Source organism: Coenobita brevimanus, chromosome 68, assembly GCF_032717465.1.
Source record: "Coenobita brevimanus isolate Jiangsu-jjx chromosome 68, ASM3271746v2, whole genome shotgun sequence".
In the NCBI taxonomy this organism is placed as follows: Eukaryota; Metazoa; Arthropoda; class Malacostraca; order Decapoda; family Coenobitidae; genus Coenobita; species Coenobita brevimanus.
The window spans coordinates 536223-552500 of record NC_137021.1 but is presented as its reverse complement, the minus strand read 5'-3'; the positions used below and the strand labels follow the sequence as shown (position 1 = coordinate 552500).

At 41.1% G+C, this 16278-nt stretch overlaps 2 protein-coding genes across 2 annotated transcripts; one reads left to right on the top strand and one right to left on the bottom strand.

The window, feature by feature from the left end:
- Positions 1-4224: 4224 nt before the first annotated feature.
- LOC145405794 (uncharacterized) lies at positions 4225-9380 on the bottom strand. Its single transcript, XM_080277029.1, has 4 exons — positions 9250-9380; positions 7568-7697; positions 4885-5016; positions 4225-4447 (listed from the first exon to the last, which is right to left on the bottom strand). Exons 1-4 carry the CDS (start codon positions 9378-9380, stop codon positions 4289-4291), a joined length of 552 nt encoding a protein of 183 aa, XP_080133155.1. The 3' UTR covers positions 4225-4288.
- A 2117-nt stretch (positions 9381-11497) lies between these two features.
- LOC145405755 (AP-4 complex subunit beta-1-like) lies at positions 11498-16171 on the top strand. Its single transcript, XM_080276985.1, has 5 exons — positions 11498-11539; positions 12484-12584; positions 13211-13385; positions 13905-14176; positions 14745-16171. Exons 1-5 carry the CDS (start codon positions 11498-11500, stop codon positions 15862-15864), a joined length of 1710 nt encoding a protein of 569 aa, XP_080133111.1. The 3' UTR covers positions 15865-16171.
- The last annotated feature ends 107 nt before the right edge of the window (positions 16172-16278 follow it).

Here is a 16278-nt window from a genome sequence, read left to right as displayed (position 1 = left end):
AGAGGAGGGTCTGTAACAACTCTTAAAAAAAAAACATATCATTACTCTTTCCACACAACTGGTAGAGTACTGTCATTAGGGGGACACCGGCATATCAGTTTTATAGGTAGTAGTGGAGCTTTACTCCCATTGGAAAGATACTCTGATGTTCCTGGACAAGCTCAGGATGCATACACAACCATTTATCAACATACAACCATCAGTGCAGGGGCATCTCATTAAACTGAAGTGGAATTCTCGAACATATTTATGATTGATTCTCTGTTGTAACTTACCAGTACCTTTGCTTTTTCCTAGAAGAACTATACACACAGGAAGATTCTACACCCTCCTTTCCTTGTCCTTCCAGCTAAAACAGATACATTAGCTTGTGGTATTTTTGCTTTTGTACTAAGATTTCTTTTTGTAGGAGGAATAAGAGACCAAGAAAGTCTTTGGACTACCTTTTCCTTCTCCTTCTTGGGAAGTGTACATTACACTTACAACAGGGAAGCAGTCATATGCATGTTTGAGAATTTCTCCTCTGATACCTCTGAAAACACACAGGTATTACCTTTAGACAGCAAATGGAATAACTGGGAAGATCCCTTGTGACATGCGGAATTCTTTATTTTCTCTAATGTCTGGGGCTACGTCTCCCTGAAGACGGATTCTGTGTAGCCCAAAATGTTAGAGAAAATGAAAAATTCAAGCTCAAATCTGAGTCTTTCTCCCACCCAACATTCCCAAAAACTGAGAAGTCTACAAACTATTCACACAAATGAGTTAATTGCATGAGCCCAAGCTGGGCTGCATCCTTAACAGTCATAAACATGGAGAAGCTTAGGAAAGTACAAAACAAGCTTTAAGAATTACAACAGTATTTACAATAACTGACTATCAGATATGCTTATGTGACGCTACAGAATGTGGTGAAAGTTTCTTGGCGTACCAGAGCCAGGACTCTGGGAGCTTGAATGATGAGTGAATGGAAGCATGACCCACTGGACTGGGCAAACTTGGGCTGTCTGGACACTGTTACTCCTCACTCTGCCTTAGGGTGGGAGAGGTCTAGCTGATGATGATGATGTACAATGATCATAAATATAAACCATATGCACTAAACAAAAGCACTCCCAGTAAAGACCATATGAATACGAGAAGCACACAATTCATGGCCTCAGCACAGGAGCTATACCACCCATATAACCTTATGCTGCACCACCTCATACGGAAAAACAAAATTAAAACAACATCCATCCTCCATCAACCGACATTACACTTAAACACAGCCACTCGACACTTCCTGCCAGACAACATCCTTCAAGAGTCTTCACTAGACAGTCATCTCACAGAAACTGCCCTTCCCTGCAACAAGAGTACACCTAGCCAGACTATTATGTGGTTATCATCCTTCCCTGCTTCAGTACCAACACAAAATACCACTCATGAACCATCCACTGTGTCAAATAATGTGGTCCTTCACACAACATACTTGCTCATGGTCATGCAGCTCACTTTCATAGCACAAACAAGTCTTCATCTTCATTTCAACATAAGATGGCAGTGGCCAATTACCTGGGTTCATGTCTATATTAGCTTGAGGACACAACAACACCTATATACAGGAAGAAATGTATGAAACACCTTTTATACAAGTATAAAAATACATTATCTATAACATTTACATTGTTGCATAAACCATCCTGCTCAAATTGTCAGGGTCAGAAACTGACCAAATGACAAATACAGGCAGTCTGCTTTAATTTGGGGATGTGTTCATTGTCACAATTTCATCCATATGCCTAATACTGTAAACTGGTAGAAAAACAGCTGATGAGCATAATGAAAGTTTAACAGACAATTTTTCTGCAATTGGAGCATTCACAGTAAGGCACAGATACTACATACTGCCAGATTTTTTATTTTCTATTCTATTTTGCAGGCAATGTAAAATGCTCCCATACAGGAGTTTTTTTCATAATAATATTATGCACAACTTTTTCTTATTCATTTAGGGTGAGTCCCATGCCTAATAACGAGGTCACAAAACACTTTATAATGTTGTTCGAATATTTTGTGGTGTTGGCTATATATGTCAAGGGATGAGGATTTATCAGTTTTACACATATGTATGAATGTTTCTTAATTTATTCTTTAATTCAAATACTCCCAGTGGTCACCAGCAAACGTATTAAAAGCAAAAATTAAAAATTTCTTCAAAGACTTGCGGTTCCAACGGACAGAGATCACAAGGTCAAAGGAACAAACTCAGCAAAGAATCTATGATTCATCTCTCAACTCATAAATAGTCAGCTCTCACTTAACACGCGATCTGAGTGCGCAAACCTCTCATAACACGAGGCAATTTTTGAGGCCTGGAAATGGTCAAAACACAAAAATAACAAATATAACGAATGTGAAAAAAATCTGCCCATTTTTTGGAAAACCATACTATGCTGTGACGATAGGGATCACACGGCCTGAGGCCACAAATTACGGGTTAAACAGTCATTATACGAAAAAATTGGTCATAACACGGTGGGAACAGACATCACATGGGCAGCGATAGTCATACCACAGGTTGCATCAGCTAATGGCGTATATCTGTCACGAGTCTGCGCAGGGTGTCGTCATGGTCCACTGACCATTCCTGCCCCATCTGAGCCTACCCTCTCCCTGCGCTCTGGCTCCACACGTGCTGTGTTATCTTTGCTCTTTGTTTTTGGCCACCTGGGGATCAGTAGGAGTCCTTCCCTGCCTCAGAATCCCACTCCCCCTACCCCCAGGAAGCCCACAACCTCTTCAATTAAAGATGAGGAATCCTCCAGTGTTTGAATGTAATGAAGTCATTATTAGGAAGGTAAATGTCCTGGAAAAAATCCCTGAAAACTGCCTCAAAAGGTGAACTTGGGGCTGGCTTGGGTACCATGAAACCCTTTAACATGTAAAAATATGGCTCTATAACGCAAAAATCTCACAAAGCAGGACCTTCCGGGGGCATTATGTGAGAACTTGCTGTATGCAGAAACTTTTTACTATCTGGGAAGCAAATACCATAGTAGTTAATATATGTCTAAAGTATTATTATTTAGATGATATGCATAATAAAGCTCATATTTCACAAATACCAACCATTATAACCATTGCTAGAATCTGTCATGTATGGGGGTAAATCACTGTGAAGTCTATGCCCAGAGTCGGACACAAAAAAAAAAATAAATAAATAAAAAAAAAAAAATAATGATCAGTACGACTAAGGAGCTATATTAGCGTTCGTTTTTATATGAACTCACACCATCGTAAAGTCATGGATATTGTTGTCAAGTCAAATTAGCAGATTTATCTGCTGTACAAATATACTGTATTCGGTATTGGCTCCAAAACTCCAAGGTGCCTGGCATGCGAGCATTTGTCAACAGACTTTTGTCAACATTCAATCTGACACACTTTATATGTGCCATGGCTAACTGCAGATCGGACTCAAGAAAGAAGGTACGGTAACAAGAAAGGAGGGTGTGAGAGATGTCAGAGGCTGGGCCAAGTTCCCATCTGCAAAGAATGAACCAGTAAGAAGAAAGGTGTGAGAAACATGAGAAAATATGTGGCTGTGTTTTGATCTGTAGAGCATGTTGTACCGCAGGCAGCGAGTATTTGGTAAAACAACTTTTTTTCTTTTATTACGTTTGCTGGTAACCACTGGGAGTATTTGAATAACAGTATAAATCAAGACATATTCGTACATATGTGTAAAACTGATAAATCTTCATCCCTTGACGTATATAGCCAACACAACAAAATATTCACACAACGCAAAGTATTTTATGACTTCATTATTAGGCATGGGATTCACCTTAAATAAATGAAAAAAATTTGTACATAATACTGTATTATTATGAAAAAACACTTGAATGGGAGCGTTATGTATTGCCCGCAAAAATAAGATAAAAAACTAAAAATTCTGGCGGTATGGGGTATCTGTGCCTTGTTTTGGGCTTAATGTGGCATTTCCTATTCACAGAGGACTGAGCAGACTGCAGCTCATAATAAGTATTTACAAGATTTTCTGGTGAGTCATGGCATTACTCCAATGTAGATAACAGTCAGTCCACATTAAACATCTGGGAAATATTCCAAAAATCACAGCTTTAATATCAAGTGGCAACTATACAAAAAGTTGCAATATTTTAGAATCTATCTCTGACACATATCAAAGACTGGCTACAGTATATATATGTCATCAAATGATGAGGTTATCAGCAAGTGGTATCAACTATAGGGTTTTTGTAATGTCACTGGATGGAAAAAGTTATTGGTGAGCAGCCTCAACTGTAGGGTTCTTGTGATGCATGTAGGAGAGAAAGGTGTTCCACAGGTAGGAGAAGAATGCCACAAAGGAAACCCTGTGTCTCATAGGCACAATCCAGAAGTTCACTGTCTGCACCAATGGCCACACACACACACCAACCTGTTGGAGAGGAGGGAAATTGTTTACATCAGTCACAGCCAGTCTTGGTGCTAGAAAGGGATGCTTTCACATAGTGGCACCAACATAACTGAACAGATCCTGAGCCTGTTTATTCAAACACCCCTCAGCGCACTACCTACCTCTGAAAGGTGGATGGACTGCCAGGGAAAGGCAACTTCATCCTACAGTCCATCAGGTTTACATTTCAGGTGAATATGAGACTACTACTACTACAGCTACTATCACCACATACTATAGTCAATCTTATAATTAACTTATCAACAATGTAGAGTTTTCAGTCACATAATGGCATCAAAGGAAGCTGACTAAATGCCTTAAATGTATAGTACAGTATGGTCATAGGATAGTCTAGCCTCAGGCCCCTACATCTAATAAGTGGTAATATGGAATTGGCTGTTACTATTTTTCTATCTCACCTTCCAAGTCTCTGGTATCTTCGTACGGCACTGCAATTTGCACTGCTCCCAAGTCTTGCCTTCCATGAGGTTGATGCATACATAAAACTGCATGTACGCCACTGGTGCCCAGGTGAACTGCTCAATGCATGCCTGGTGGGATAGGGAGGCACTGACTGAAGTGCACAGGCCTTTCTCATTATTTCTGTATAACTACTACTGTAAATCTGAGGGAAATTGGCAGATCAGCAGCTTCATAGGTATAATGTACTGCATTTACTCTAACTTGACTCAGAATTTCATCCTTCTGCAGTTTATTTAACACTGCTCGGAGGCAGCAAAAGTTAATCCTATGGCTCTACAATCTTTCCACAGCAATTCTTCAAGACTAGCACCATATCTTAGTGTTCACTGATTGCTTCAACCCAGTATTCAACAAGGAGAGATGGCAATTTTAGGCCTAATTAAAGTAAAATTATTAGGGTACAGCAATGGAACTTTCCCCTGTCTTCTTGTCAGCTAAGTCAACTAAGGAATCTCCCTATCACCTCTTTCTTACTGGCTTTATTTCTGGACATGGCCCACTATCATTCATGTGTATGTTATATAGACAAACTGTATTGAAATGAACATCAATACCATACAAGAGAAAATTATGGCATGCTATGTCAAATACAGTAATTCACTTCAATCTATCTATCTATTGCGAGACGCCTTAATCCCATAAGGGGTGGCCACAAACAAATCGCCTCCACATCACCCTGTCCCCTGCCATTTCATTGCCCTGCTCCCAGCTCACACCCCCCTCTCTCATATACCTCTCCACTCCATCCCTCCATCTCATCCTTGGCCTCCCCCTTCCTCTCCCCCCCTCCACCTTACTCACATTCACATACACTCTCATCGTCAGTCTCTCACTCTTCAGTCTCTCCACATGACCAAACAACTTCAGTGTGTTTCTCCTAGCACTTCCTATCACATCCACATCCATGCCACAATGCTCTTTCACATCCTTATTCAGTCTCTCCATGCAACTCCACATGCTCCTCTCAAGTAACTCATTTCCACTGCTCTCACTCCTGACTTCTGTCCCTCCAACAAGGTCCAAGCTTCACTGCCATATGTTAGAGTTGGTATCACAATACTGTCATGTAGTAACTTTTTCACCTCCATGCTCACTTCCCTGTTTCTTATCACTGCTTTCAAGGAACCAGCAACTTTTCTTCCATGTTGTACCCTTTCAAGCACTTCATCCTCTAAACTTCCATCCTTACTCATCACACTAACCAAGTACTTAAATTCACTCACATTTTCCATTTCCTCCTCATCCAACCTCACTGTACATTCACTGACTTCACCTTCTCAAAGACCATAACTTTACTCTTCCCTACATTCATCTTTAGATTCTGTTTCTTAAACAATCTCCCAAACTCATCCACCAAGCCTTGCAACTCCCCTTCATCTTCACTTAACAACACAGTATCATCTGCAAACAAAAGTACAGCGAGTTTCCAAACACTGCGCCGTCTCACTAGGGCTGCTCCAACATCCACTGCCCTACCTTGTATCTCTTTTATAACCCCATCCATATACAGATTGAACAACCACAGTGACATGACACATCCCTGTTTCAATCCAACCTTCAAACAGAAAAATTCACTCAGTTCATTATCCACACACACTGCAGCCTTAGCATCCTCATACACAGTCTTCACGGCCTTCAAACACTTCCCATCTACTCCATGTATCGGTACTCTTAATACTTTCCACAATCCTTGTCTATCCACCCTGTCACAGGCTTTCTCCAAATCCATGAAGGCCACATACAACTTCTTTCCCTTCCCTAGCAACTTTTCCATCAAAGATCTATGAATGAATATCTGATCTACAGAACCTCTTCCCTTCCTAAATCTTCACTTACTGGAAAGAAGAGCTGCAAAAATACATCCTCAGCTGAAGAGAATTTGGGTAATTAACAGGCAACATTCTGTGATTTATTATCTACCGAACTTTATGGCAACAAACAACATAAACAGTGACTTACAGTGAGACCTTACTGTACAGTCATGTGCCGCTTAGTGTCCACAGTATGTTCTCAAACATAGGATGTTATGTGATCTGGACATTAAGCAACCACTGTAACTTATGTGCTGTATACTGTATATTATATTATATATACATGTATATGGTATATACTGCACTGTTTATTACTTTTAAAGTACAGTACAGTATAACAGACCCAAATAAAGACAGTAATTCATAGCCTATTAACTATGCAACCGGACATGGCTCCCTGCAGTTGGTGTTGATGACGCTTTTATATGGTTAACTCTTTACCGCTTGTTAGCAAACATTTTACTGCTTTTTGGTATATTTTTTACTGCTTTTATGTAAGTAGGGATAAAAGGAAAAATATTAAGACATATGAACAGTATTACAATGTATCTGTATAGGTTATACACGTACTGCACATCATATAACCAGCGGCGTAATCATTTTGTTTTGGAATGATGGTTGGCCATCACGCAGCAACACTGCTTTGCTCCCGCATAGGCTCAGTACATCTCGTTTTTCTTCTTCTTCTTCTTTTTTTTTTCTATTATACATTGTGCTGTAGGACGTTAGGCGACGAAGGACTGTATAAATACAAACTAACCTTCATTACTGCTCCTTTAAGTGACTCCATGTATAAACACAAACCAACCTTCACTACCGCTCCTTTAAGTGAGTCCATCTTCACAAGGACATTAGCAAGGCGCACCCAGCAGTACAAACTTGGTGCCAGAACAAAGGTCCCAAAGAGGCCAAAGCGCAGCACCTCCAACAAGTTGAACCTAATGCATAACAGTTATCATTACCATCAACATCATTATCATCATCATCACTATCCATACCTCCTTTCCCACCTCAAGGTGGAGTAAGGTAGGGCTCAGCAAGCAGGAAAAAAAAATTACAGAATGACATACAGTAGTAACCTAAGTGTGCCCATCTGAATGAGCAACATTCCCATTCATTCACCATTAAAGCAATAATATAATTTCAAGTACAGTATTTTGAAGTTCTATATTTATGGCTCAACATTTCTTAATAATTTTCTTCTATAGAACTTCCATCAAAAGGATGCTTCAATTCCCTTAGAACAACTGTCTTTGTTAAAGAAAAAAAAAAAAAATCTCACAAGAAGGCTGCCAAGCTGGCCCTTTGTAATGATGCTGTGTGAAATTAAGTTACTATCTTTTTCTCACAGTTACTGATCTGCACTGGATATGTTACTAAGGAAAGATAATTTACATAATAAAATGATGTTACAGCACAGATCTCATTGCTAACATCAAGTAATGGCTTCCACTAAATACTAGGTGGTTTGTAAATAGCGCTCTGCTAGAAACTAGCTCGATGTTATCTTATGTGTTGCAAGAATGGCTCAATCTGTTGATGAGGGGACAGTAGTATGAAATGAATAAATTACTATGTGGTTAGAGTGAGGAGTGGTTGGGAGAAGTTCAGGGAGCTGCTGCCTCTCCTGACACTGAGAGGGCTCTCCCATCGAGCTAAGGAATCTTTGTATGCGACATGTTTTTGAAGTGTATTGCTGTGTGGTAGTGATACCTGAGCAGTAAAGGAAGAGGATATTCGTGCACTCAAATGTACTGAAATGGCAATGATTAGGTGGATGTGCAGTGCGTTCTTGAGTATAAGGCCTAGGGGGGCTAGGTTTACAATGGAAGAGTTTAGAGGTATGATAGGACTGGAGTGTATTGGTGTTGTGATGAGGAGACATGGACTGAGATTATCTGGACATGTGGAGAGGATGGGGAATGATAAATGGGTGCAGAAAATGAGAAGTATTAATGTTGGGGGTAGGGTAGTGAGAGGCAGACCACAAATAGACCTGGGACGAGGTCACTGAGTGTGACCTCAGGGTTAAGGGACTAAATAGGGAAGCTGCCAGAGACTGAGCAGCATGGAGAGCTGCCATTGGGTGACCAAGGCTGATACATGCAAGCATGTTAGAGCCTTCAAAAACAAAAATAAGTTGGACAGTGATAACATGGACTTAGCCATCCCCACAACACATAAGAAGGCACCCAGCAGAGTGGAAGGGGATAACTACCTCTGCCAGCACAGCTGGAGGTGGTTATGTATTCACCTATATTTGTCTGTTTTGTCCAGACGATATCTCCATGATTTCTCAATGAATTTTGATGAAATTTTGTGGAAGGGTGGACCATGGGTCAAGGAAGAAGTGATTAAATGTTGGGCTGGATCTGGATCCTATCTCCAGGGATCGAGATCCAGATTCTTTTTAATGACAATGGCATTGGCGGAGGTATGCGCTCTCTGAGTGCTCTTTAGTTATGTACCGGTCACCCTGTATTTACCGACCTATCCCTATTGGGATCTAAGAGCTGCTGGGTGCTGTTGCTTGCCGGGAAGAGGAGGGAGTATGTAAGCATTCCTCGGGTCACTGGGTACCGTACCATCGCCTCCTGTATCCATCGTGCTCGGTGGGCCATTGCCCTCAAATCCACACTGGAAAAACAAAAGGGGCAGTTGTTTATTTATTTTTTTTTTTTTTCATATATAAAGGCTCCAATGTGCCTGCATGCATTGGCTTTGGTCACCTAATGGCTGATCCCCATCCTGCTTAATCTCTGACAACTTCTCTATTCACTCTCATATCCTTGAGGTCACACTCTGTGACCTCATCCCAGGTCTTTTTCGGTCTGCTTCTTGCAGTTCTACCCTCAATGTTCCCACCTTTCATCCTCTGCATCCGGCTGCCATCATCCAACCTCTTCAAATGCCAAAACCATCTCCATGTACCAATAGCTGGAAAAGGGGTGTCTTCATGGCCTTCAGTTCATTCATTTTAAATATGTGGAGATTTCTGACCTTCTGCAGTTTATTTCTAATAATTTAATGGCACAATAAGACAATACTTCAGTTCTACATCCTTTCCAATGAACTTCTTTGTGACTAGCACCATATTAAAATTCATCTCCTATTATTGTTCTACATTCAAGATGGAGAGATGGATACTTATGCCTACCGATAGTTAAAGTGAATGAAAGTATGAAACTTAGTTGTTACAATACCTGAGTTCTGTGACTGTACTGTACTTGCTTTATCAGAGTTTCCAATAATACTACAGATTTCTTTCCTGAAGGTATCAATCCACTACTACAACTACGGTATTTGGAGCATAACTACCACCAGATGGCTAATCTTTCTTTTATCCCTTGATGTGTATTTCCAAAACATCTGCAGTACAGTATAATTTTAGAAGCTTTCAGTCAAGGTCTCCCAATAGAAGGCTTTGGCGTTGCTACTGATCCTCACCCTGCCTTTGGGTAGGAAAAGAGGTCCGGATGATGGTGATGATGATAATATTAATTAATTAATAATAAGTATACTTATAGAATGATGGAGAATCGTCCAGGATGCGAATTCTCCTGACAGGGAATCGTCCATGTTTTGACGGCGAAATGTCCAGGCAAATTGTTTACCTGAACAGCTGTGCAGACGCTCACCCTCACCCGTCATCGTCGCCCTTGCCTATGGCCCAATGGTGTGGCTGCCCCACAGCACATTCACTGCTGATTGGCTTAAATCGTTAATTAGAAGAGTTTTATTTTTTAAGCAGAGTTTTTTATCTCACAAACTAGACACACCATATAGCATATATGATGTGATCGACGAACAAAGTCTATTATTAGCTGACCGAAAGTACTTGTACCGAGCGCCTTGAAGTAAGATTTTGTAAGTGGCGAATAGAAAAAAATAAATATTTTGTGTTGGCCTGATTGTGTTCCCATATAGGCTGTCAGCACTTGACGAACTCAGAGGCATTCCATTTGAAAAAGCTTAGTGTTACATGACTATAGGAGTGTTATCTTGGTCAGGGAAACAAACCTATTACTGGATTTGCCTGGAGTACTTTAAGTTGCTTACTGTGGGAGTGAGTCAGCAGAGTAATTCCATTCTGCCATTCATTGGGAGCCCTTATTAAACTAGGCCAGTATGACGAACACTTGTATCAAGGCAGAGTCTGTTGATAAGAGTAACAGATGAAGTATTGTTAATGGATATGTGTAAGGTTTTCTAAATGACAGATCTACTAATATCGCATTCAATAGATTCAACTTTAGCATACAGTAGTAGCATAGGCAAGATTGACTTCCACTGGATTACCTATGTTTTGGTTGATGGAGTACAGCTATCTGTCTGTCTCTTGCTAAGTATTCATATACAGATGCAAGGTGCTTCACCCTCATTGTTTAAGGAAGCTGTGCCACACCATACCACCCTGAAACACCTCACATCACACCACACCAAGGGGATTAACTAAAGGGCCTAGAAGCTCACGCATCCATCACTTTAATACAGTAGTTGTATATGAGATGATTGCAGAGAAGCTAACTTTATGAGTGTGGTAATGTGCCATAAATCTCTCATACCATAAATAATTTTTTTTCAGTTTAATGTAATGTGATTCAGGTTATTTGCCTTTTTTGATACAGCAGTGCCCAAAACAAAATAATCACGTTACTGTCAATGTCTTCAGTAATGGACCTGAAATAGGAAGATCAGATATATACACAGCAGCGCTATGAAGTGAATGTTAAGTATAATGGCACCAAACACTCCTGAAAAGAAACTCCTGCTTTCCAAGGTAAGTTTATGGAGTATGTGCAAGAAATTTAGTCCTAATTGTATAGTGTATCTACCAGCACTCATAAGTGCAATAGCATTGTCTATATTTACTGTATAACTGGGTGGTTCCTTTGCCTTAAGGATCAGTTGCCTTTCAGGACACATTTTTGTTGTAGCTCCAGGTTTATGTGGGTGTGGACCCAGTGAACTACTGGCTGAAGTCACTCTTCTGCAGTCCACCACCCATCTTTCAGAGGTTAGGAAAGGAGATGAGGGATATTTGTATGATCAGGCAGTTTAGCCATTAAGTTATATTGGTGCCAATACGTGAAGGCATTTCTCTCCATTGCTTTTTCAGATCAGTAAAGTATGGCTTTAACATACCGGTACTACAGTGGAGTTACTGGCCATGTCACATGTGAACATGTTGGCTTCTGTGGTAAATGCATACCATACTGTACATACATGTAACATACTACAGTATACTATACATACCACATGTACTGTACTCAGACACTACATTATTACAGATAAGGCATACTGTAATGCCATATTATACGTTACTACCCCATGTTGGCATCCTATTATTTACAAGGATGCATTATGATACTGGCCAGTTACATAATCTTTTATACATAGTGACTGCTGTTATTACATACTGTACACATTTAAAAAGCTTGGGACTTCATCACTGATAATTTTTTATTTTTTAATAGAATAAAGCAACGTTGGGTCTGGTTAGTACTTGGATGGGTGACCGCCTGGGAACACCAGATGCTGTTGGCATCCCTACGTGTCAAGTGGGGTTGGTGGAGGATTAGTGCCTCTCCCTGTAAAACAATTAACGCTAAGCCCTTGGCCACCCCGATTGGGATACATGGCGTCTGGCAATGAATGAATGAAAAAAACTATTTAGTTGTTGTTCAGATGACTGATACAGTAGTTTTCCTTGCATATGATCAGCTAGTGAGTGGTACAGACTTACCGACGAGTGATGTAGTGGAGCTGCTGGCCTCACACGACACACTAGCAAAGAAACTCACATGCCGACATATTGCTGAAAGGTGAGTTCACATCAAGGCTGCAGTTAAATGGTATTTTGGTTAACTTCTAACAGTGGTAAGTGGGACTAACCACCATCCAATCACACAGATTAGTATGTCTACTTTCAGGTTACTATACACCAAGTGACAAGCCAATTGATTTCATGTAATACAGGAAACTGTTTACTGTACAAGGTCGAGTAGTAACCATATAGCCAAGAAATTGACCCTTGGTTGTTAGTGTGTAAAGGCACTCCAACCAGATGTGGTCCACAAGGGTTTAAAACAGAGGAATGGGTGAGGTTTATTGCTCACATAATGGCAATCAAGGACAAGTGCCTGGTCACTCCCCAAAAATGTCTAGCCTGAATATTCAAGACCCAGGTCCCATTTTTCTCAGTGAGGCAATAAAGTTTAAAAGATAAATGGACTGACTCCTACAACTCAGGGATATTTTATCTAAGCTGAATACTGTACTCTGAATTCATTTGGTGTAAGCCAAAATGAAATGTTGTAGTTTTTAAAACCATCTCTCTCCTACAGTGAGGACTTACAGTAGGTACCGTACTCTCCAGGCAGTATTAAAATTGTACAGATGCAATGCAGTGGCTTCCCTTACTGTATTCTTTTGTACTAACTTTGTGTAGATGCAGCAGCAACACAGATGTGGCTCTACTGACAGCCAACTTACTACTGAGGGATGCAAATGATGCCAACCCCAGCGTGCGCAGTGTTAGTGTGTATGCACTGTCTGCCCTGCCTGGCATTGAGGAGAGTGCATTGCGAGCTGTATCAGCTGCACTTGCAGATCAGTCAGCCATGGTGAGGGAATGCTTTACTTATTTGCATATATTTATATGCTTGTCTATACAGTATTTCCGTCTATCTATCTCTGTTGCCTGATGATGGTGATGATGATAAACTTAACACTGTGCCAAGAGAGACTCATGTATTACCACTAAACACACACCACAATATACCTGCTGTGGTTGTAATTAATTACCAGCTCTTTGTTAACTCAAGTGCATGGACACATCTTTTACAGGTCTTTCCTCATATATATTGTGATGGAACTGTGTTTGAAGTGAATGTTTTCAGCAGGTGGTCAATATATATCATTTTTTATGTTCTTTTTTGTTGTTAATTACTCAATAAATTATAGAAATATTGCCACAAAATTTCATTGATAAAGTTGCATTATCAGTTCTGCCAGATGTGTAAAGTTATGATGTTTTGGAGCACATCCCAGACATAGAACGAGGACTTACTGTATTCTATTCTAGCTTATGCCAGCTGATTTTATTTAGCTGAGAGTGAGTGTTAATTATGTTGTGGTGGCAGGTGCGACGAGCTGGTGTGGTGGGATGTGGGCAGTTGTATCGGCATGCCCCAGCACAGGTGATGATGGGTGGCATGGTGGATGCATTGTATGAGGCCCTGCGCGACCCAGACCCCATAGTGGTCACCAACAGTGTCCTTGCCCTCGACTGCATCCTGGAAAACGAGGGAGAAGGAGGGGTCGTAGTCAACAGAAATATTGCCCACCACCTTTTGGGAAGGCTTATGCAGTTCTCAGAGCACAGTGCCATCTATATACTAGCACTACTTAAAAGGTGACAGACATTATTATTTATCTCTATAACCAGATGCCTTAATCCTGGAAGGGGTGACCACAAATAGATCATCTCCATGTCACTCTCTCCTCTGCCATCAGACTGCTCTTTCCCCATCTCAAACTACCATTGTTTATATGCTTCTCCATCCCTTCCCTCCTCCCCATCCTTGATCATCCTCTCTCCCTCCACCTCACTCACATACTGTACCCTCTAGTTTATTTCATTCTCTTTTTTTGTGAAAATAAGGGTCAGGCTGAAGATGATACAATGTATACATTATGGCAGATGTTTAAGGTTACATGCTGACACTGATGTAGACAAACCACTAGTATTTGATGGTCATTTATGGACCACCTGTACCTGTTAGATGTATTCAACCTATATACTTGAGTGTAATTAGCAAAGAACAGTCCAACATGTTCCATCATTATCATATGCTGTAGAAATAATAGTAATAAACTCAGGGCTTGTACACACTTGTTCACACTATTTTAATAATAAAGTCCTAAAACAACTGTACTTGACTTACATAGGGTTGATCTTAAGACACCAACTCTTTCCTCAGATATTCACCTAAGAATGATGATGAACTGTTTCTGCTGTTGAACACCCTGGATGAGCTGCTGCTGTCCAAGGCTCCTGCTGTGTTGGTGGCTACAGTTAGGTTATTCTCGTGTTGGACAGTTCACCATCCCCACTTGAAGAAGGACCTCCTGGAAATGATTCAACCATCACTGTGCAAGATTTTAAGTCAGAATATACCAGAAACTTGCTACCTAATGCTAGATTTCCTGACAGAACTTGGGGAGGTGCATCAGGTATTTGGTCCCCATTATAAATACTTCTTGGTGCGCTCTAAAGACCCAGGGTACCTTAAATCTCAGAAGTTGAAGGTGCTTCCACTTGTGAGCACAGAGGACAATGTGTGCAGTCTTGTGGCGGAGGTACGGCCATTTTGTAGTGACTATCAAAGCTTCCGTGGTGCTATAGCATGTTTGGGAGCTTTGGCCAGGGTGAGTATTCCAGCACGCAACCTCTGCTTATCTACGTTGGTGGGACTTTTGGATGTTCCAGCAGACAAAGTTGTCATTGCTGCCTTAGAATGCCTCCTTAGTATTGTGTTGGCAGCCTCTGCAGAGAATGAGCAATTATCTCCCCAATCAGGTTCATTCCCAAGTCACCCGTTGTCAACAGATGATACAAACCAGGCACAAACTATTGAAGTAGCAAGGGAAACAGAGTCATCAGCCACACCACTGCAGCTGCCTCGGGAGTTACAGGAAGTAGTAACAAGGGCTGTGTGGAGGGATGCCGTGCAGGAAGCAGCCCCAACATTAGTACTGCAGGTGCTAGGCTCCCTTGCAGACCAACTCCCTGCTGCACCTGATGTCCTTCAAAGTATGTCTGGATTGTGTACCTCAGCAAGCAACACCCATGCAGATCTGGTGACAGCAGCTGGTCGGGTCTTTCTTGCCCGGCCAGCACAGATGCAGCTACTTTTGGCAGCCATTCTTGCTCAAGCTGTGAGAACCCCCGGGCCGCCAGCTGCCCGTGCAGCCCTAGTCTATTCGGCTCTGCAGGAGAGCCCCACTGATGCTGCACATTTGCTAGGAGCACACATAGTTCAGTCCCCACCCTCCTCCACCACTGCACAGCATAGTGACACACAAGTTGAACAAGAGTAATATCTGACCATTATACATATAATCAGAAGCAATAATCAGTATCCCTAGCAGATAAAGGCCATGCGACAGACATCTGTCACCATCCACTGACTTCCCCCATCATCTTATTGTGAAATCACCATCATTCCCATCTTCTTGGAATTTGTTTCACCTTACATTGAATGGATTGTTAACTGGCCTGTGGTTTGGTCTGCATGCAGGGATACCAATTACTGCTTTTGAGTGTGTTGTACACACATTCAAAAAAGTCTTGTTCAAGAGGTCCAGTGATAACCGAATTATCAGTAATGTACAGAATAACTCAAGATGTCCCATGAATATTAATCTCATCATCTGAATCGCATAGTACAGTAATATTGACTGGGAAATGTTACAAGCAAGCATCCTCATGAAAAGAGGTTTACCAGTCAAGGA

Coding starts and splice junctions, on each gene's coding strand:
- LOC145405794 (XM_080277029.1), bottom strand. CDS start 9,380: ATGGCCCACCGAGCACGATGGATACAGGAGGCGATGGTACGGTACCCA. Junction 7,698..9,249: donor TTAGATCCCAATAGGGATAG/GTCGGTAAATAC, acceptor GTTATGCATTAG/GTTCAACTTGTTGGAGGTGC. Junction 5,017..7,567: donor TTAAAGGAGCGGTAGTGAAG/GTTGGTTTGTGT, acceptor CTATCCCACCAG/GCATGCATTGAGCAGTTCAC.
- LOC145405755 (XM_080276985.1), top strand. CDS start 11,498: ATGGCACCAAACACTCCTGAAAAGAAACTCCTGCTTTCCAAG. Junction 13,386..13,904: donor TTGCAGATCAGTCAGCCATG/GTGAGGGAATGC, acceptor TTGTGGTGGCAG/GTGCGACGAGCTGGTGTGGT. Junction 14,177..14,744: donor ATACTAGCACTACTTAAAAG/GTGACAGACATT, acceptor CTCTTTCCTCAG/ATATTCACCTAAGAATGATG.